Source organism: Geotrypetes seraphini, chromosome 8, assembly GCF_902459505.1.
Source record: "Geotrypetes seraphini chromosome 8, aGeoSer1.1, whole genome shotgun sequence".
NCBI classification, from domain to species: domain Eukaryota; kingdom Metazoa; phylum Chordata; class Amphibia; order Gymnophiona; family Dermophiidae; genus Geotrypetes; species Geotrypetes seraphini.
Window position 1 is genome coordinate 105,906,486 of NC_047091.1, and position 23,259 is coordinate 105,929,744.

Consider the following 23,259-nt stretch of genomic DNA (forward strand, 5'->3'; position numbering starts at 1 on the left):
CCTGAAGACAGAGCGCTGTGCTATGGGAAACCAGTCAGTCCTAAATTTGCTCTGTGCCAAATCTTCAGTGGAGAGAGACAGATAGGCATTTCAGCATAAACCCTGCACTCCGAAGACTAACTTCAGGAGTAGCCTAATTAATGGTTAATGCAGCAGACTTTGATCCTAGGGAACTGGGTTCAATTCCCACTGCAGCTCTTTGTGACCCCGGGACAAGTCACTTAACACTCCATTACCCCAGGTACAAAAACAGATTGTGAGCCCACTAGGGAGAGAGAAACTACCTGCATATAATGTGTACAGTGCTGTGTATCTTTGTGTATATCTAGTAGCCCTAAAGAAATGATTAGTAATAGTAATCTCCATGCTGACATACAAACAATTCCTGTTAAGACTTTCCATTGCTGGATTGGATGTAAACATTGAGCACTGAACTCTTGGTGCAGACGTCAGACTAACCATTTGCCCAGAAATCATATCAGGGGTATAAGAATAGTGGTATATACAAACAGAAAAATCAGAACATCATTATAATAGAAGGAGAATTCGGAGAACTTGGTTTTGGAATGCAATTCGAAATCACTTATTCTTTCCCAGATAGACTACTGCAATATTATTTAGGGTGTGCTAAAGGATTGTTGAAAATATTACAAACTGCAGAATATTGCGGTGAGGGTAATTTTTTCCATCTCTAAATATGATAGAATTACATGATATCTCATTAAGGGGTCCTTTTACTAAGGCAGGCTAGCCGTTTTAGTGTGCGCTAAACGCTAACGCATCCATAGACTATAATGGGCGTGTTAGCATTTAGCGCACGCTAAAACAGCTAGCACACCTTAGTAAAAGGACCCCTAAATTACCTTGGTTGCCAGTAAATGCAAGGATTTATTTTAAGCTTTGTATTATGATTTTTAATATTCTATATGGCCAGGTGCTGTATTATTTAGTGCAGGGGTGCCCACACTTTTTGGGCTTGTGAGCTACTTTTAAAATGACACAAAGCACACTGTACACAGAGAAAATGTTAATTATCGTTTATATTTCGCGGGTTTTCAAAGAGGTCAAGGCAGCTGACTTCATGCAATGTCACCTCAGTAACAACTATACAAAAAATAGAGAAATATACCCCCTCTCTTTTAACTAAACCGCAATAGCGGTTTTTAGCGCAGTTAGCTATGCTGAATGCCCTGCGCTGTTCTCAATGCTCATAGGTTCCCTGCGCTAAAAACCGCTATTGCAGTTTAGTAAAAGGGGGCCATAGTGCAAAATATAGACAGCAGATAAAAATTCTCAAAACTGACACATTTTGATCACTAAATTGAAAATAAAATAATTTTTCCTACCTTTGTTGTCTGGTGATTTCATGAGTCTCTGGTTGCACTTTCTTCTTCTGACTGTGCATCCAATATTTCTTCCCTTCTTTCAGCCTCCTGTATGCTTCCTCTCCTCCAGACCTCATTCCCTCCCCCAACTTTTTCTTCCTCTCTCCATGCCCTCCTCCCCTTTCTTTCTTTCTTTCTCTCCGTCTTTTTTCTGTCTCCCTGCCCCCCTTTCTTTATTTCTCCCTGCCCCCCTTTATTTCTTTATGTCTGTCTTTCTCTCTCCATACCCCTTTTCTTTCTTTCTGTCTCCCTGTATTTCTCCCTCCAAGTTTCAAGTTTATTAGTGCATTTGATTGATCGCCTATTAAAATTACTAAGCAATGTACATAATCCAATAAAATTAATAAAAGAAGGCTGACATTTAACAATATTGTTACATATTATACAAACATGAGTCGGGAGGAAAAAGAATAAAGTTACATTTAAAATTTTTGTCTTTCTGTCTCCCTGCCCTCCCCCAAGCCACCGCCGCCGCCATAAAGAGGACACTGAAGCGCCGGGTCAACCAACCTTCCCCACCTGACATCAATTCTAACATTGGAGAGGAAGTACCGGGCGAGCCAGGCAGTGATTGGCTGGCCCAGAACTTCCTCTCCGACGTCAGAATCGACGTTGAGTAAGGAACGTTGGTCGGCCCAGCTCTTCAGCGTCCTCTTTACAGGGTCGGAAAGCAGGTAGAACGGAAGGCGAGTCTATCACGGAATCTGGGATGGGCTCCGCGATCGACTCACGTTGCCTTCGCGATTTACTGGTCGATCACAATCGACCTTTTGGGCACCGCTGATTTAGTGAAATCGATTTCATTACTAGCAGGAAGACCAGGTCATACTGTATGGAAGTAATTCTATCTTCAATTTCCCTCACCAAAGACAATTAGATATTTGTTCAATGAAAGGCATCCTTTTATCAGGCTCTTTAACTTGGAATGATCTCCTTATTATAATACGATCAGTAGGTCAATATACTATTTTTAGAGAATTTTTTAATACATTCCTGTTTTTTAAAAAAATTATCTTGAAATTTATCATCTTCTACTGTTGATGTTCTATTTGAATATTTGTCATTGCATTATGTTTAACTGGGTTTGTTCCCAGTATTAAAAATATATTGTTATCCACCATGAACTCATAAAGGTTTTGGTGGAATATATGTCAGAATATAATTTAATGTAATAATGTCACCAAGAAAGAAGGAAAGGAAGATATGACCAAAGATTCTGACTGAAGTTAATCATCTTTCACATATTTTCCTACTCAGACAGCAACATCTACTTAAACTAGAATGATCTCTGTTTTGTCATTTTGCCAGAATCGCAAGTTAGGGATGCTTCACAGAAGTCTCTCTGTGCTTCAGCTCAGATTGGTCCAGCTGAAAAATCACGGGAATCTTTTCTGCATCAAGGAATCTGTTGTATATTAATTGCTCTGATGCAGAAGATAAGTTCTCTGTATATTTTCTAGGCATTTCCCAGAGCGTTTGGTTTTCAGTCCTTCTTACCTTTGAGTCTCAGACATGCAGAGGAGAAATTTTCTACCAGCCTACTATCTTACCTTTCACCTCTATTGTTCAGAAATATGTCTCCATAGGAAGATATTAGCAGGGGAAATACTGTTTACCATCTAAAATTAAACAGAAGCAAGAACTAATGGGGGGTTTATAAGAACATAAGAACTGCCGCTGCTGGGTCAGACCAGTGGCCCATCTCGCCCAGCAGTCCACTCACGTGGCGGCCCTCTGGTCAAACACCAGCGCCCTGAGACTAGCCCTATCTGCATACATATGTTCTCTCTACAAAAGAAAATACTTACTGGAGAGGAGTTAAACTTTAACTAGACGATTTTCAGGCACCAGTACTCCTAGATATTCAATGCCAGGTCGTTTCTGGTGAGCAGCGTAGACAAACCGGGCTTTCGCTGGCCAGCTATTACATGCCCGAACCAGGCATCAGCTATGCAGAAAGATAGGACAGCTATTTATCAGTCCTATGTGCTAACTTTGCCTGGTCAGCACTGAACTTTCGCCTGCCTGGGATAAAATCAATTACCTACTGTTTGTTTAAAATATCTACAATAAAAGCACCTAAAGGGATAATAGTAATCCCCCTACAGAAATTCCTTCTGGACCTCAAGGCAGAAGCCTGAAAAAAAATCTGGATTCCGTTGTCCAGGAGAACCGATAGACGTTACAAGATTCAGCCTGCCTTTGGTTTTAGTTCAGGAGTAGTAAAGTCAGCAATGTGAAAAGCAAAGGGCTTGAATGATTTCTCCAGTATTCCTCCCGACAGTGATCCTAAGGTGTTTGATCAGATAGGAAGACAAAGCTTCCACACTACTACATTGGTTTCTAAGATAGTAGCTCATCAGGTCTGTATTTTTCCGTTCATAGAGTCTTGCAATCAATTGGTGACATTTTACCTGACAATCTGAAACAGATGATTCAGTCACAAATAGCTGAGATAGAAGGCAGTAAGCATCTAATCAGACCTGCTTATAAATATTTGATACATTGTCCAGAGTTTCAGCCATAGCAGTTGCCGCATGGATCCAGACATTGGTCTAAGCTTCAAGAATTTCTTAACAATGGCGATTATACTGAATATAAAAAAACAGTATAATTACTACAATTATCTCTTAATTAGAAGCTTTTTTGTTTAATTGAGAAATCCACTATTTATTTTCCATGCAATAGAAAAAAAACCACATTTAATTATAAAGTATTTTCAGTGACTAATAATTTTAAATACATTTATTTATTTATTCGGTTTTCTATACCGTTCTCCCAGGAGAGCTCAGAACGGTCACGGTGGGCTCACAATCTATCTAACGTACCTGGGGCACAAAATGAGTTGCTCAGCGTCACAAGGATCAGCGTGGGTTTGAACTCGCAACCTTAAGGTGCTAAGGCTGTAGCTTTAACCACAGCACCACACTCATATATGTGTTACAGTCTTATCCCCAGAATTATAAGCCTGAGCCAGGTAAAGTCTATGTCCGCACTTTTAATTCCTTGCCGTCTCGCTCTTAATTCTGTTCTCCAACAAGACACTGGTTACGAGTCACTACTAAAAGATGATCCAGTAAATTTCCACTTATCAGTTCTTAAAACTTCTTGTGGCTTTTGGCGTTTTAAGGCCTCCTTTTACAAAGGTGCGCTAGCGTTTTTAGCGCACGCACCAGATTAGCGCACGCTAGCTGAAAAACTACCGCCTGCTCGAGAGGAGGCGGCATCGGCTAGCGCACGCGGCATTTTAGTGCGCGCTATTCCGCGCGTTAAGTCCCTAACGCACCTTTGTAAAAGGAGCCCAAAATGTTCCACTGGAGTCAAAATTGTTTGTATTCAATGCTTTACATAATGTTCTGTAACAGCAAACAACCAACTCAACACCGGGCCAATTTTCGCTGATATGTATCTTCAGGAGTTGGAACTCTCACATATCCATAGCACTATAAAATATAAACACATCCAAGTAACAGTAATGTTTACTACATTAATCTTCTTAAAAGTTTATTACCATACCTGAATATAACTTTATCCAAAACATTTTAGCAGCTCTAACAGAGAACTGTAATATAGTGGTATAACTGACAAAAAACACCATCAGTCTACTAATAATCATCCCTTGTACCCACCCATTGTAACGTCTTGCCTAATGATTGGATCACTACAAGCTGCAAAGCCTGCCATTCAATCTCTTTGTTTAAACCTGCTGGAGTGACTGTGCCCAAAACAAGGAGAAAAACTGCAGATACGATGTGCAAGTTGTGTCTTATCTTTATTGGAGAAAATACAATGTAGCATTCCAAAAAGATGTAAATGGAAAATCGTTCTCGTGTGTGAGTACACAGGACCCGACACGGGCCGTGTTTCGGAAAGCAATCCTTCCTCAGGGGTCCGAGATGTGATAGTACAAAGACTCAGAGAACCTGCTTAAAAACAAGTAAACCTTGAACCAATAGACGGCATAATTTCTCCTGTCCATCTGCAAGGCCATCTAATGGTTCAAGGTTTATTATTTTTAAACAGGTTCTCTGGGTCTTTGTACTATCACATCTCAGACCCCTGAGGAAGGAGTGCTTTCCGAAACACGGCCCGTGTCGGGTCCTGTGTACTCACACAAGAGAACCATTTTCCATTTACATCTTTTTGGAATGCTACATTGTATTTTCTCCAGTAAAGATAAGACTTTTATAACTTGTACATCGGTATCTGCAGTTTTTCTCCGTGTTTTGGTCATTTGACTTTGCACTGCAGATCGGTTGGATTGTTCTTTTGTTTTGTGGAGTTACTGTGCCTTAAATTAAAGATAAAGTGTTGCTCTTTCTGTAACAATTTAAAGAGACATTGCCTCCTCTGGGACAAAAAAGTGTGGGACAAACACAGAGGATCTCTAATCAGAAAGTGAAGAGTACAAATTAAAGAACTAGGGTCAGAACTGAGAAAACTTGCATGATCAGTGTATCATATATGACTATAGAGTTAGGATAGGCTGGGGAGGGCTTTGACGTTAGCTACAATAATTTGGGATGCTTTAGAAAGGCTGGAGTGAGCTTGGACAGCAACTCCAGTAGTTTGAACCTAATGATAGTGCCAGGCAGAAATATTCAAAAATCTAAACAAAAAAAAAATTAGACTGTTGGGCAGACTAGATGGACCTGTGGGTATGAGAGTCAGTTCTCTGCATGATTGATGAATCGTGCAACAGACAAAAAAGAATACAAATAACACATGCTTTACACAAGCTAAGTACTTTTTTATTTGTATATGAATATTATCTGAGGACACATTAGCATTGAAAAATTAAGGGCTCCTTTTACGAAGGCGCATTAGCGGTTTAAAGGACGTGATAGCACGCGCTAAACCGTCAACCGCGCTAGCTGCTACCGCCTCCTCTTGAGTAGGTGGAAGTTTTCCGGCTAGCAAGGGGGTTAGCGCGTGATGAAAAGTCGCACGCGTTAAACCTGCTAACGCGCCTTCGTAAAAGGAGCCCTAAATTAAAAAATTATTTAAAGAAAAATTTTAAAAGAAAGCAATTTGAATATGCTATATTATTAATCTGAAGGTTTTTTTTGGATCAGTGAATGAAACCCCCATCCACAAATAAGCCTTTGAGATTGCAATGATCTTTGGCGTGGATTTCTGAGATCCTTTTCCTTCAGTTTTTGAGTTTTCCTTATATATAGTAAACCTCAGCAGACTAGATGGACCACACGTGTCTTCATCTGCCATCATTTGCTATGTTACTATGTAAAGTCACCCTAGCTAATACTACAAATTTCAACTATATAGTCTTCCTTTAGCCAATGGTTCACCCTCCTTAGCCAACCTCAGATTGCTAAGATGTTCTGCAATTCTAACTTTGACTCTATGTTTTGCTTGCCCTATATACCACGCTGAACAGGGGCATTTGATTACATAGATGACCTATTAGTGCAATCAGAATATTGATTCAAATTAAAAAAAAAACTTTACCTGTTTTTGGAATAACAACTCTATCTGTTTCCAATGCATATTCACAATGTGAACACTGTCCACATTTATAATGTCCCTTTTTAACTAAAAAGTTTTGTTTATACTTTTTAAAACCTGTCAATTCTTCAGCTTAATTTTTTCCACAAGTAGATGCAAATCTGGGTAATTCTTGTAACTGAGAAATTCTTGTTTATAGCCATAAGTAAGTATAAGTCCTGCCAAGAATAAGGTAACATATATACTATTGAGGAATTAACTTCTTTCTAGCTAGAGTTTAATAACTAGCTTCTATCAGTATATTCTGTTTGTTTACCATACCATATTGTTTCTTATATCCCGCAAATGTCTACTAGGAATCATTGCGGCTTACATAAGATTAATAAGGTTTACAGCAGGAACATTATGGTTCATGCAGCATATAGTTTACAAGCTTTCTTAAAATCTTCTTGTTGATGAAAATGTTGTTGCAAAATTTGTGATCAAACTTTAAATTCTTTATCAGAGGAACAATAGGCTCCTTTTACAAAGCCATGGTAGCGGTTGCTGCTGCAGTAATTGCCCCGATGCCTATAGGGATTTAATGTGCGTCGGAGCATTTGCCAAATGGCAGCTGCTATTATGGGGACATAGTCTTTTTAACGAAAAAAGATGACTCACTTGAATACTTTCCCTCATATTTCTTGCATGATGACTGTGGTAATGTAGAACAGAATTTTGATCTTTAAATTTTCTGAAAATTGTAGTAGAAAAAAATACCTTGATGATATGTTATTTGTAAATCTAGAAATATAATAGTTTCAGTTGATATTGTAAATGAAAACTTATATTAGAATTGCAATGTATTACATAACTCAAAAAAATATTTCATCTTATCTTCTTGACCAGCATCAGAGCTGTTACCGCCGCAGCCAGTGCTAAAAACCGCACTATGGTTTTGTAAAAGAAGGGGTTAGTTTGTAAAAAATATTGCTCCTTAAATTGAAAATAATTTTTCTTAATAATTAATTCCCCCCAAATTGTAAATAACAGCAAAACTTGTCCTGAAACATCTGCCTCTTGCAGACATATTTTTTAACAAAGTCATTGCATGATCTTGAGGTACATTTGTATATATTGCCATCACATCCAATGTAACTAGTATAACCTTATTAAAGTCCTTGGCATCATCTTAGACTCCTCTCTCTCCTTCAATGACCACCTCAACTTCTTGGTAAAAAAATGCTTCTTTAGTCTTTATATGCTGAGGAAAGTGAGATCGTACTTTCATCATTTTCACTTCGTCGTCCTTGTTCAATCCACCATCCTCTCTAGACTGGATTATTGCAACTCCATCTATTTAAGCCTAACTAAAAAAAAAAAACTCCATAGACTTCAGCTAATCCAGAACGCCGCGGCCAAGCTTATTTTCGCTAAAGGCAAGTTCGACCACGTCTCCCCACTCCTGTCCAAACTTTACTGGCTCTCAGTTCACTCCAGAGTCCTCTTTAAATGTGCCTCTTTAGCTTTCAAGATCCTACATGGCATCCTCCCTCCCGTTATCCCACTCTTCTGGAACTCCTCTAACCCTAATTCCACCAGATCCTCCCAAAAACTGAAACTATCATTCCCCTCTGCAAAAGGTATATCCCGCGTAGGAAAACTAGGAACATCCCTCCCCTTTAGAACCACAGAACTCTGGAACAACCTCACATCCCCGCTCAGAATTTCAAGCTCCCTCCAATCCTTCCGCAAATACCTGAAAACTTGGCTCTTTTCAAAAATCTAACACCTCCCGCTCTTTGGTACCCTTTGGCAACCTGTCCCTCTTTATCTTCCTAGCTCCTTTCCTATAACCCTTCATTGTAGCTCCTTTTCAACCTAACCCTGTAAACCGTGCCGAGCTCTACGCTTGTGGAGATGGTGCGGTATACAAACCTAAGGTTTAGTTTAGTTTAGTTTAGGTATTCTCATCTCTTGTAATATTTTTGAATCAAATGTAAAGAATCTCTTACATATTAACTTGTGTTTTTTACTATTGGCTGTAAAAAAAATAATCCAGATATTGAGAAATAATAATAATAATAATAACTTTATTCTTGTATCCCGCAATACCATGGAAGTTCAATGCGGTTAACAATAGAAGAGACTGTACATTTACAGCGATGATACATATTACAGTGTTATTACATTTACAAAGATGTTACATAAATAGCAGTAATAAAAAGGCATATACTAAAGAAGAGACTGTACGTATACAGCGATGTTCCATGTTAAAGCGGTGGTACATTTACAGTGATGTTAAATGTGAGGCAATGAAAAGGCAGGGCAATTAGATAAAACAGAGCTTGAGAAAGAGAGGCCATAGTGGCTTGGGAGGGGGGCGTAGTCAGAGGGAATGGAGGCATGTCGAGGTCAGGAGGGTGCAGGGAAGGGGGAAGGCAGCGTTAGCGGAATTTGTCGAAGAGGTAGGTTTTTAGTGACTTCCTGAACAGGTGGTAGGGCGGGGAGTTGGAGATGAGGGCGGTAAGGCAATTGTTCCATTTGCCCGCTTGGAATGCTAGGGTTCTATCAGTGAATCTCTTGTAGAGGCAGCCTTTTAGGGAGGGAAAGGTGAATAGGTGGGCGTTTCGTGTGCGAGAGGGGCCTGCTATTTCAAGGTGCTCAGACAAGTAGATTGGGGAAGATCCTGTTAGAGTTTTGAAACAGAGGCAGGCGAACTTAAAGATGATCCTTGCCTCTACTGGGAGCCAATGGAGTTTGGTGTAGTAGGGGCTAACATGATCGTATTTTTTGAGATCATAGATGAGGCGGACGGCCGCATTTTGGACTGTTCTAAGACGTTTGATGGTATTTTTATAGGATCCCAGGTAAATAATGTTGCAGTAGTCTAATATGCTTAATACCAGAGATTGGACGAGTAGACGGAAGGCTTGGTGGTCGAAGTAGCGTTTGATGGTGCGCAGTTTCCAGAGGGTACAGAAACATTTTTTCACCTGGGCACTGGTATGGTCATTGAAGGTTAGGGTGCGGTCCAGGATGACTCCAAGGATTTTTATGGTGGGTAAGATAGGGTAATCTAGCCCATTCAATCTGAGGGAAGTGTTTGTTAATTTGTGGTTGGGACTCGCTAGGAAGATTTTGGTTTTTTCAGAGTTCAATTTTAATTTGAGTTTTGAGGTCCACAGTTCTAACTTGGTGAGGATAGATGCGATGAGTTTTTCCGTTTCTAGAGTGAGTGAGGTGATGGGAACAATGATGGTGATGTCATCTGCATATATGAAAGTGATTCAAATAAGGAAACTATTGGGCAACCAGGAGGATTTATTAATGTCTTATGGATTTTTGGAACAAAATAAATATACGGTGCCAGCGGAAATTGATTATACATATAGACCCAGATTCTCAAACCAGCACCAATTTTTTAGACGCCAGTAGGTGCTCAAACTCAGTTAAAAATACTGTTCAAACGGCATTTTTAACTGAGCTTTAAGGCACCTAAAACATTGGCGCTGGAATCATACCTACAGAGGCGCTTTAGGCCACCAAATGCCACTGTGGGCGTGGTCAATGCCAGAAGTGGCATTAGGTGGCCTAAAATGCCTCTGTAGGCGCGATTCACATCATAGATGCCTGAAAATCATCGTAGATGCCTGAAATGTAGGCCAGGAAAACCCAGACCCTCATTTCCGGTGCCTACTTTGCTGGAGACACAATTCTGTACCCAGCGCCATCGAGTGATTGGTTTTTAAGGTAGCCACCAACCATGGTTCCAGTTACAGAATCTGGGTCATATTGAACTTCTTTAGCTGTAATAATATCCTATTCCCTTGCAGCTGATAAACACTGTAAAACTTTCTGGTGATATTCTGCAGGTAATTTTTGATAATACTGAGCATCAGATAACTGTCTCTCTGCCTCCAAATCACAATTATTTCTAATTTGAATTATCACAGCTCCTCCCTTTTCTGCCCTAGTTATGAATAATGATTCATCAGATTTTAATCCCTGAAGAGCTAAATGCCGTTTTTCAGTTAAATTTCTATATTGAACAGTGTTCACTGATTCAATTTGTTCTAATTCCTTTAAAATTAACTTTTGAAATGTATCAATTGCTGCATCTGTCGGTCCAGGAGGGACCCAAAATGATTTAACTATATGTATATGTAAAAAGTTTTCTCAGAGCAACCCAATGTAGTTTCTTGAAAAAAATAATTTTAATCTCAGTTTTTTAAAAAATTTAAATGATTAACTCCATATAGAAAAAGAATCATAAAAATAATGAGTACAAAGGATAATGCCATTAGTTATCATTTTTTGGCTAGATAGCGTGTTTTGTATTGCTTGGGTTGAGTTGACATTGAGGTTTGCGCTACTATTGATACCTCTGGTATTCTTAAAAAAAGGAAGTGGGAAACAGAAATCCGAAGTACAGCTATACGATGGGAGGGCTGGTAATGGGTGAAAGCACCCAAGAAAAGGACTTGGGGGTAATACTGGACAAGACAATGAAGCTGTCAGCACAGTGCGCAGCGGCCTCTAAGAAGGTAAATAGAATGCTAGGTATTATCAAGAAAGGTATTACAACCAGAACAAAATAAGTTATCCTGCCGTTGTATCGGGCAATGGTGCGCCCCCATCTGGAGTACAGCGTCCAATATTGGTCACCGTACCTTAAGAAGGATATGGCGACACTTGAGAGGTTTCAGAAAAGAGTGACGAGATTGATAAAAGGTATGGAAAACCTTTCATATGCTGAAAGATTGGAGAAACTGGGGCTCTTTTCCCTAGAGAAGCGGAGACTTAGAGGGGACATGATAGAGACCTATAAGATCATGAAAGGCATAGAGAAAGTGGAGAGGGACAGATTCTTCAAAATCTCGAAAACTACAAGAACGAGAGGGCATTCGGAAACATTGAGAGGGGACAGATTCAGAACCAATGCTAGGAAGTTCTTCTTCACCCAAAGGGTGGTGGACATCTGGAATGCGCATCTGGAGGGTATAATAGGACAGAGTACGGTATTGGGGTTCAAGAAGGGATTAGATAACTTCCTGAAGGAAAAGGAGATAGAAAGGTATAGATAGAGGATCACTATACAGGTCCTGGACCTGATGGGCCGCTGCGTGAGCGGACTGCTGGGCATGATGGACCTCTGGTCTGACCCAGCAGAGGCACTGCTTATGTTCTTATGAAGTTGGAAAAACAGTATCAAAATCATTATCGGGCTTTGAAAACTAAAGGATTTGCTTCCATATGGGTATCCTCACCTGATGATTCACTAGATGAATTAATCACTACCACGTTCTTACCATCACAACGATTACACCATGATTTATGATTTCTGTCCATCTAGGGATAAACATACCCATACCCTCTTGGTATTAAATACAAACAATTTTGATTCTAGTGGAACATTTAAAATACCAAGAGCCAAAAGAAGTTTTAAGAACAGATAAGTGGAAATTTATTGGATCGTTTAATAGTGACTTGTAAATAGTGTCTTGTTGGAGAACAGAATTAAGAGCAAAATGGCAAGAAATTAAAAATGTGGACATGTATGTGGTTTATTAAGAGACATTTTACCTGGCTCAGGCTGGGTTTTATAATTCTGGTTATAAGATTTTAACACATATATGGAATTGGAAAATGTTTGTATGTATTATTAGTCTTTGAAAATACATTGTAAATGTGATATTTTTTCAATTATATGCTTCAAGATCAGAAAAATAAAGCCCACACAGGACTAGTTTTCCCATGTTTTGCAGCCTTGGTACCTTCAGTAAAGCCTTTTCTTCAACTTTGCAATGGATAAGTTTCAGAATTGGACAGAGAGCTATTCTGATAGCACAGCACTGAATATTTTCACAGTACTTTAAAAGATTCTGTGACCCCTGAAGTAGCCAATTTTCACTGAGGCACAGCTCTGTGTCAGGTCTGTTGAATTGTGGTGCTAATAAACCTCTTGCTTCAGACCTCCATTTTGACTCCTTGTATTTTTCCACTGTTCTACCCTACTTTTTCTTTTTTGAACTATATGCTTCAGGACTGCAACAAGTATTTCAGCTTTATTAGAGACATTTTATATATTGTTCATTTGTGTTTTGTGCATGTTCTGTTTTATGTATGTTTTGATATTGTATGCTGCCTAGGATTTAAAAATAATGTGGCTTTGAAATTTTTTAAATAAATAAGTACAGGAAATAATTTGTTTGAGAAAAATCAAAGAAACTGTTGATAACATTAAAGATATAAAGTATGTTATCCTTGCATAAATGTGTCAATAAGAGCATGGATACTTCTATGCAGGCCATCTATAGGCATTCTGGAGGGTCCAGTTTGGGCAGTTTTATAAAATACAAACAGGTGTAAATTTGTTCAAGAGAATATGCGCTGCACTAACGTCCCCGAAGCCCATAGAGATTTAATGGGCTTTGGGGCTGTTGCTGCACGGCTTTGTAAAAGAGGCCATAAGTATAGTTCTGGGTGCCTATGTTATAAATGTGCATATAATCTCTTATGTTTGTTTTATAAGGTAGGCATTTTTTTGAACAGTTTTTAGGAACCTTTAATAGAATTACACCCTCCCTCCTCCCCTCCCATGTGTCTTCTTGATATAAGCTATAAAATAACATCAGTCAAGCCACAAAAGGAACAAGCTCAAAGCCCAGCAAACAAAGCAGTGATCTTTTTGACTCACCATTCTGACCACAGTCACTATCTCCCAAGCCACAACAATCTGCCCTACCTATGTGAAGTTGGGGGTTATTTTTTTCAAGAAATGGAGTTGTGTTAGAATAGACGCATGGATGTTAATTATTATCAAGAAACTTTATTGGCTTAGATTTTGCTTGCTGTTTCCTCTCCACCTAGTTATTCCCTGGCAGTCTCATGTTTGATGACCAGCAAAGTTTCTAGGACTCATGGGGATCAAAGAGGCTAGGGAACATAGGGCAAGTAGTAGCCCCACAAGAAGAGCCAAGATCCAAGGCTGAGGGGGTCTGGCAAGGGACCGGCTGGTAATGGCACCAGAAGCTGCCAAAGGAGTCCAGGGAAGCAGCCTGATAGACCTGGGTGAACATTGGCCGAAGGTCTGGCAAGGTGGTAACCAGCGAAGGTGGTAACCGGCGAAGAGACTAGTAATGGCACTGAAAGTTATCAGAAGACCTGGAGGGCCAATGAAGGGTCAGGAGAGGACCAGAAGACCATGAAAGTGGGAGACCCAAGAAGCCAGGGAGCATAGGGACCGGCGGTGGCCCCACAAGAAGCAGCTAGAAGAGTCAATGTCCAAGGCTGAGGTGGTCTGGAAAGCAACCAGCGGTGGAACCAGTGGTGACTGGCGGTGATGGCACTTTAAGCTGTCAGAGAAGCCACGAGTAAGTAGCCTGACAGACCCAGGAGAACATTGGCCAAAAGATCAGGTGAGCAACCAGCCAGTGGGGCTGGTGGCAACTGGCAGAGAGACCAGTGATGGCACTGGGAGCTGCTGGAAGGCCTATGAGGGGTCGGGAGAGGACGTGGAAGAGCTGGAAGATCTGTGGAATCCAGGGGAGACTCAGGGAAAGACCTGGTCAAGAGTATGTGAATAAAGTATTTAGAAATATTTTAACCATGTTGTGTCTCAGCCCGGTCACATGATAGCACCCACATGGGGGAGGGAGGGGGTTATCAGGTAAGGAGCAGGACAGCAGGAAGATACCATGGGGGGGATTCGGAGCAGTGTCAAAACGAGGATGGGAGGCGCCCCCACCCCTTCCTCTCCGCTCCCTGCTCCTTCCATGCCCCCCACCACACTCGCGCTATCCCTTTCCACCCCTATACCACTAAATCTTCTCCAGCATGAGCAGCTTCTCTGCCTGCTGCTTGTGTTGGCTTTACCTCTGACATCACTTCCTGGGCCCGCAATCCAGAAGTGATTTCAAAGGAAGGATTGACAGCAGAGCTGCCATGTTACCCAGTTCCAAGAGGGAGACATTGAGGCCAGACCTGATTTTAAACTTATAACCCAAAGTAGTGTGGGATTTGTAGTGCCAATTCTACCGATTGAAATCAGTGTTGCAGGTCCCAAAATGCATCAGAATGAAGTTGGCAGAAATCCAGAACAGGCCTAAAATCTCCTTTCTAGAACTGGGTAACTTGGAAGCACTATAACAATCTGACTTAGAGAAATAAGGGTGGAGAAGTCTTTTTTTTCTGCTCAGGGCTTCAGAGGAGGTAGGGAGAGTTGAAAGCTTCAGGGTCACGAGTCTTTAAAGAACTGAGAACAGGTCCTTACTTAGCCACCTAGAACCCTTTGAAAATTTCCCTTTTGGCTGTTTTTGTCTGTTTTGCATGAAGTTCGCAGCTGTCTAATTCTGTGTCCATTTTTACTATCTGACAATTCACATTTCCTTCATGTTAGAAGGCTATCACAGTTTTCAGAGAATGACTTGATCTGAATGACTTACAATCACAGGGACATTGCAAACCAACTTCACAACCACCATTTTAAAATTGCTTTTAGGCCAAATAGTAGTGGACTGTGGGAATGATAGGAAAGATTTCTTAGAAGACACTTGGGGAAGCAGGGGGGCATTACGGTAGCAGGATTTAGAGATAGTGAGGAAAGAGATAGTTATTTCACTGTCATCAGTTCCTTCAGTAAAAAGACTGAAACAGAGACATGACAGCAGATAATGGTCAAATGGCCCATCCAACCTGCCCATCCACAGCATCTATCATCTTCTCTCCCTAAGAGATCCCATGTGCCTGCCCCACGCTTTCTTGAATTCAGATACAGTCTTTGTCTCCACCACCTCTACCAGAAGACTGTTCCATGCACTTACTATCCTTTCTATAATAAGTATTTCCTTGGATTACTTCTGAGCCTATCACTTTTTAACTTCATCCCATACCCTCTCACTCTGCAGTTTCCTTTCAGTTGAAAGAGACTCGCCTCATACGTATTTATGCCAGGTAGGTATTTAAACATCTCTATTATATCTCCCCTCTCCAGCCTTTCCTCCAAAGTATACATATTGAGATCTTTGAGTCTGTCCCCATACGCGTTATGACAGACCACCAACCATTTTAGTAGCTTTCCTCTGGACTGACTCCATCCTGTTTATATCTTTTTGAAAGTGCAGTCTCCAGCACTGTACACAATATTCTATACAATACATCTGCTAATGTATTGTTGTATGGAAAGGAACCTATTGTATTGAGAATGTTGTTCATATTTCTGTATGGAATATTCTGTTTAGGAATAAAGGAGGGGGAAATAGTTTATAGGTGTGGACCAGGGACATTCTCAAAACTCAGACCCAGGCTCCACATTCATGGGGCTCAGTAGGCTCATGTTTACTGATAGCATTTTTTTTTTGGTCCCATTGTCTTCCTGTAAGCAGTTGATCTTGGATCTCAGTTTAAAAAAACCTTTTTTAATTAAAATTACTCTTGGGCCTATGGAGACCAAAGCCACAGTATGGAGCAGATTTAATTTAGGGAGTTCCTTTATCCTGTCCACTTGCCCCAGTCTATTAGAGAGCTATTTTTTTTTCCTCTTATGGTCAGAAAGAAGAACTTTTTTTTTTTTTAAAAGAACTATTATTCTGGGTATCAGAAATCACCTATTTTTAGGATAGAGGTTATCAGTAGCACCCTCAAGCAGGAAATAGAATGGTGCTGTTAGGAAAACCTGTGTGCAATTATGTTTAGATTTTAGGTGTTGAAGTAAACCCCCCCTTTTACAAAACCGTACATGGTTTTTAGCGCTGGCCACGGCAGTAACTGCTGCAACGCTCATAGAATTTCTGTGAGTGTCAGAGCTGTTACTGCTGTGACCGATGCTACGGTTTTATAAAAGGGGGGGGGGGCAAATTTTGCAAACTGACAATTTTTTTTCTTAATCTTATTCAGTTTTGGTCTTTAAACTACATCATTGCTTTGTTTTTAATTGTTTATTTAAGATATTTATAATCCACATATCAGAGCATCCATGTATGGTGCAATAGACGATACATAATAAAAAATGCACTTATAGTAGAACATAATATGTAAGAAGTCATCGAAAACTAATTATACGTCAAATACAAATTATACGTCTAAAAACCGGACTAAATCGGCACTTGGATGATCAGTAGCACAAGTCGTCCAAGTGCCGATAATCAAACTGGGTTTTAGACATATCTAAAAACGACTTAGTGCTTAGTGCTGAAGTACGCCCAGAGCTAAAAGGTGCATTTCAGGAGGAGTGTCACGGGTGGGACGTGGGCTGTCCTAAACTTAGTCGTACTGCATGTATAACTGAAAGTTTTACAACAGCCTAGACGGAACTTGAACATTGTGACTTAGGCCATCTAAAACCAAGTCTAAGTTCACAGAAGATATCCAAAGTGACCAGATAAGCACTGCAGACACAAAGTACAGATCACTACACACTTCCCCAGTGATCACTGGACCCCCCCCCCCCCAGTGATCACTGGACCCCCCCTCTCCCCCCGTAAAAATCATAATAACAACTTTACATATCTGCCTCCAGAACATCAGCACCTGGTAGCCTGGCATAGGAAAGCTTAGTAGAGCTGCACAGAGGTGACTTAAGTGGTCTTGGGGGTAAGTTAGTGAACCATGGAGAGATGGACCCAGGCCTATAAGCCACTCTAATCACTGCATTCATGGTGAAATGTGCACCCCCCCAAAACCCTTTTGTACTGACATATAAGTAGCACCTGCAGCCATAAGGACTAGTGGGGTGGTAGACAGTGGGGTCAAGTCGGTTCTGGGGGGGGGTGTTTTGGGGGGCTCACCATGACCTATAAGGTTGTTGTGGTGAGATGTGTATGTGGCACCCTTTTTGTGAAATTCACAGCAGTGCCCTGTAAGGTACCCCACTACTTTGGTGCAGTGTTTGGGTATCCAGTCCATCACTTTGCTGACCCCGCCCAGGTCTTTTTCTAGGCGTTTTTGAGTTGAACAAATTATGGGACGAAAATGGGGTATAAAGATGGATGACTTAGCGGCCTGGACAATCAGACAGCTGGACGTACAGTTAGACGATTTTTGAAAAAAATATATATATTGGACATATTTTTTCGAAAATGAACCTTTTCCCATGTCCGACTTTGGGCAATTTGCAACTTAGGCCCAAAACGGACTTAGACATTTCTTTTGATTATGCCCCTCCACGACATCAAAAACAAATTGCCACTGTGGTTTTACTTTCATCTTTTAACCATTAATGTACTTAATTTTCCATCCAAATTAGCTTTGTTGTGATGATATAAAAACTTGCTGAAACAAATATGTCTTTTTTCCTAAAATACAATAAACTATTTACAGTACGTAGTTCATTCAGCAAAGCATCCCATAAAATCAGTTCATGAAAAAAAAACATTACACCCGCAGAGCGAGTAGATGCAGCATACAGGGGGTTTCTGGCCTATAGATCTTAGCACCCTTAAATAATAATAATAATAACTTTATTTTTCTATACCACCATAATCTTGCGACTTCTAGGCGGTTCACAAAGAAGAAGAGCTGTACAATCAGCGAATTACAGTAGATGAATGCAAGGTGGTTAAAAGGAAAATTATACATAGGTTGAATTATAAGAAATTAACTATTTTACATTTTACATTGAAAATAGTCGGACACCAGCGAGTATCAGGATACAATTATGAAGAGGGAATTTTAGCAGACAGGGAATGTGGATACCTAGTGTGAGGAAGAAATTCAGGGTAAGGTGTGGAAGTTATGTTCGCGGGAGAGTGTCTGGCTAGGGCAAGAATTTCTTAAACAAAGTGGTCTTTAATTCTTTCCGGAAGATGCTGTAGGTCAGCCTAGCGATATCGCTGAAATAGCCTAGCCATGATTGCTGTCTACCAGCTTGAAACTTGAAAGTTCTGTCCAGGAAGGTTCGATATCTGCAGCAGCGATTTTCGGGTATGCAAACAGGTTGTGGTTTCTGGTAGATCTAATGGGGGAGTAGAATTCGAAGTGAGGTAGAAGGTAGTTGGGGGCCATTCCCCAGATTAATTTATAGCAAAAGCAGGAGAACTTGAATAGAATTCTTTCTTCGATTGGTAACCAGTGCAGCCATTTGTAGAAGGGACTAATGTGATCACTTTTCTTTAGTCCGAATATTAAGCGGACGGCCGTGTTTTGAACTATTCGCAGTTTTTTTAGGTATCCCCAAGTAGATGATGTTACAATAGTCCAGGGTGGATAGAATCAGCGACTGTACCAATAATCTGAAGGATAGAGGGTCGAAATATTTTTTATGGTTTTCAGTTTCCAAAGAGTGGAGAAGCATTTTTTTGTCACCGAGTTTGTGTGATCGGTCATAGTTAGTTGGGTATCTAGAGTGACTCCTAGTATTCTTATAGTTTTTAATATTGGGTGGTTGTGGCCGTTTATTTGTATTGCTGTTGTGGTGATTTTTTCCTTTGGGCTAGCCAGGAAAATTTTTGTTTTTTTCTGAGTTTAATTTCAACTTATAGTTTGTAGTCCTTTGTTCAATTTCCGTCATAATGAAGGAAATGTGTTTGGATGTGGCATTCGTCACATTTGTTATTGGAATTAATATAGAGATGTCATCTTCGTAAATGTAATATATTAGGTTTAACTTTTGCAGTAGGTGACCTAGGGAGGAGATATATATGTTGAACAAGGTGGGAGATAGTGGAGAGCCTTGAGGGACTTCCGAGTAATTCCCATCGTTGACCACTTGATATGATCGTTTAGTTAAGAAGCCTTGAAACCAGGTCCACACACTTCCCGATAATGAGATGTCTGCAACTTAGCTGTCATACATTTAGGTATGTCTCCATTCAATGACTTATAAATTGCTTACCAAGATCTTAAATTTTTACTCTTTTATTATTTAAGACATATTTACTTTTCTTTTCCCAGGGATTGTTGGCAGTGATTACATCAATGCAAACTACATTGACGGCTACCGGAAACAGAATGCGTACATTGCTACACAGGGCGCGCTGCCAGAGACTTTTGGTGACTTCTGGAGAATGGTGTGGGAACAGCGTTCAGCTACCATCGTCATGATGACAAAACTGGAGGAGAAGTCACGAGTAAGAGAGCTTAGTGGGGGAGGGGAGGTCACTGCTGGAAAGAAGGTGAAATATATTTCCAAATAATGTTTTCCCACAGATCATACATTTATAACAATCCTAATCATGGGTTGAGATCTGCGGGAAAGAAATTTTAATTTGTAGGGAGGACACTCTCAAGGCCCAGCACCCATGAGAGAGAAATCTATTAGAAGATGTAGAAGGGTATCAGAATCCCAAGTGTTATGTACTTTGAGATCAATTTCTCTGCAGCTTAAAATGGGTAAATGGGTTGTCTGATTTCAGTTTGGCTAAAACCCCAAGCACTGTGAAAACCGCATGAAGAGGAGGCCTTCCTAAGTGTGTGTTTGTATACAGGCTGCATTTCCAAATCAATGCATACAATTTTCCAGCAAAATACTACCCACAATAAATCTGGGGAATATGAGTGCATGTTTCAAACTGCAAGTTTCAAAAGCAAAAATATGTACTATTTTTGCTTTGAAAACCAGTGCAAAACTTGAGAGGAACATGTACAATCAGCTTTATCCCAAAACAGATAGTTTTACAACTGTGAATAAATGCTTTGCGATTTTCCTATTTTTTCCCCGCAGAATACCATCTATTTTAAGCGGGCAATACTGTACAGCAAGAAGAAACAAAACAGTAACTTGTGGTGTTGGGATTTATGAACATTGCTCACTGCTAGCTGTTCTTTTACAGATCAAGTGTGACCAGTACTGGCCCAGCCGTGGTACAGATACCTATGGGATGATTCAGGTCACTCTGTTGGACACTATTGAACTGGCCACATTCTGTGTGCGAACATTTTCACTTCACAAGGTGATATTTCTCATTAACTTTGAAAGGCATGGCATTGTCATATTAATATAGGGACTTTGGATCATCTGTTATATTTTTGTCCATTGAAATTTGGTTTCTGGAAGTCAATTTGGGGATGCACAAAAGGGAGAAAGAAAATGCAACGTAGTCTGCAGTAAACAACAGCAACCAGAAAACAACGAACAGACTGCAGATTATGTACAAGATGCAGGCGTTGCTTATTAGTAAATGCAGTAACATATACAACCTTATAGTCAACCAAGGGACCCGACATGGTCCGTGTTTCGGATAACACGCCTTCCTCAGGGGTCCTAATGAATTTAAGCATAAATACTTAAGATAATGTGTGAACATAAAAAGGTGAAGCAAGCAAATGGTAATATGACAAAGGTGATAATGTCATACAAGAACATATTAAAGAGAAATAAAGTGAAAATGTACAAATAATATCCGGTGTCTCTAAGTGTGATTGAAACACGGACGGTGTCGGGTCCCTTGGTTGGCTATAAGGTTGTATATGTTACTGCATTTACTAATAAACAACGCCTGCATCTTGTACTTATCTGCAGTCCAGTCAATTTGGGGACAAATTAATCTAATTCTTGAATCATCTATCCCATTGTCATATGAGGTGATAATATGTGGTACACTACTTCATGTTAAACCTACTTTAGATAAATATAAAAGTCGCCTTTTCATGATATTGACAGGAATAGGGGTTCATCTGATTACTCATAATTGGAAAAACCATGATAGGATTAATTTTACTTTTTGGTGGGTAACTATGTGTACTACGTATAAGTATGAAAGGATGATGGCGGAGCGTTGGGGGAATAATAAGTCCTTTAATGATGTATGGAGTCCCTTGACTAATTGTAGTGCATTATAATTAGGGTTATGTTTCTTCTTTCTATTTCCATTAGAGTTCTTGCACATCCAGGGAGGGTGGAGGGGTGGGGGGGAATGTATTTTAAGGAGTTAAATTATTTCATTATAATATTGAACTACTCGTAATACTCTACTAGGGAGATTTATATGATAATCTGTGAGGATTAATGATGATGAACTTCAATGCTCACAGCTCTAATACTATTCAAACTTATATCAAATTATAAATGTATAGTGCTCAGACCCATAACCAAATACTAGTATTGAAGTTCATTATAATATTGAAACCATATCATATGTATTATTATTTTAATAATCAAGATAAGGGGAGAAAATGATTGTTTAATGTAATATTTGTATAATTAATAGTGTGTTTTCATGCAGTTTGTAAGATTTTTCATTTGTATTACACTATCAAAGTTTAAAAATCAATAAAGATTAAAATAAATCTTTGAAAGGCATGATTGCAACCCCTGCTTCTCCCCCAAGTATTTCAGTCCTCCTTTCGTCATCCTGTCTTTATACACTGTCATCTCACAGTGACAACTTCATTGTTTCTTACAACTTACGCACTTGAAGCCCCATGGGTGCCATACTCCCTAGTCTTGTGTTCACTGTGCTCTCTATCTCTTCTGCCTGTCATCTTCAGGACATGCTTCCTGTTTATATACAAATTATTTGTAGTAGCATAATACAAGTATGCTTTTCTTCTTGTCTTTCAGCAGAATGGCTCCAGTGAGAAAAGGGAAGTTCGACAATTTCAGTTCACGGCTTGGCCAGATCACGGTGTCCCCGAGTACCCTACCCCTTTCCTGGCATTTCTGAGAAGAGTAAAAACATGCAATCCTCCTGATGCTGGTCCAATTGTAGTACACTGCAGGTACTGCACTAGCAATCATGGGGTCACTCCACAGAGGACATGTGAAAGAAGCCCTCTCTGAGGCTCTGTATGAGCATTGTGTGCTGCTAGGGGAACAAAGAACTCCCATTTAGTAAACTGGTTAAAATCCTTGATTCACATGTCAAACAAGTACAAACATCTGTATATATAATTTAAACAAGAGCTGCATATTGGGAAAACAAGAAATGATTGAGCCTTCAGAAACAGAATAGAAGATACATTTTTGTGCATCAGACCTTAAATGGTGAATTTAAGATTATCCGCTTGGTTAGAGCTAATTCTTTTACATATCTGCCTCCACTGATCCATGTGTTTTGACTCAAGTGTCACCTAGAGGATGAAAGCAGAGGTGTTTGAATTGCAAATCAACAAAGCTTTATGAAAGCAAAGACTGGCTGCTGTTTCTTACTCAACGCATTCATTTACAGTAGTTTTACTTTAATATGGTTGAATCAAGAAACTAGGGTTACCAGCAGTAGCATAGTAAGGGGAGTGTGGTCCGCCTCGGGTGCCAGGTCAGTGGGGGCACTGGCACCTCTCCGTCTCAAACTACCACACCACGCCACCCTCACACCATCCCTCCCCCCCCCCCCACACACACACACTGTAACTCCATATTAATATTTGCTAGCGCAAGCAACTTTTGCCTGTTGCTCGCGCCAGCCTAGTTCCCCTCTGAATCACTTCTGGGTCATGGGCCAGGAAGTGATGTCAGAAGGAAATCCAACACTGGCACAAGGAGCGTACTTAA

At 40.1% G+C, this 23,259-nt stretch overlaps 1 protein-coding gene across 20 annotated transcripts in view; it reads left to right on the forward strand.

The window, feature by feature from the left end:
* The window catches only part of PTPRS (protein tyrosine phosphatase receptor type S), a 532,810-nt gene that overhangs the window by 488,643 nt on the left and 20,908 nt on the right, over positions 1–23,259 (forward strand). For 12 of the 20 annotated variants that reach the window (XM_033953846.1, XM_033953853.1, XM_033953856.1 and 9 more), the window contains 3 exons: positions 19,722–19,897; positions 20,600–20,719; positions 22,333–22,487. In XM_033953846.1, the coding sequence (XP_033809737.1) occupies positions 19,722–19,897; positions 20,600–20,719; positions 22,333–22,487 (451 nt within the window). Of the gene's footprint in view, positions 1–19,721; positions 19,898–20,599; positions 20,720–22,329; positions 22,488–23,259 lie in introns of all 20 variants that reach the window. The other 8 variants (XM_033953845.1, XM_033953844.1, XM_033953852.1 and 5 more) reach the window with 1 other exon arrangement.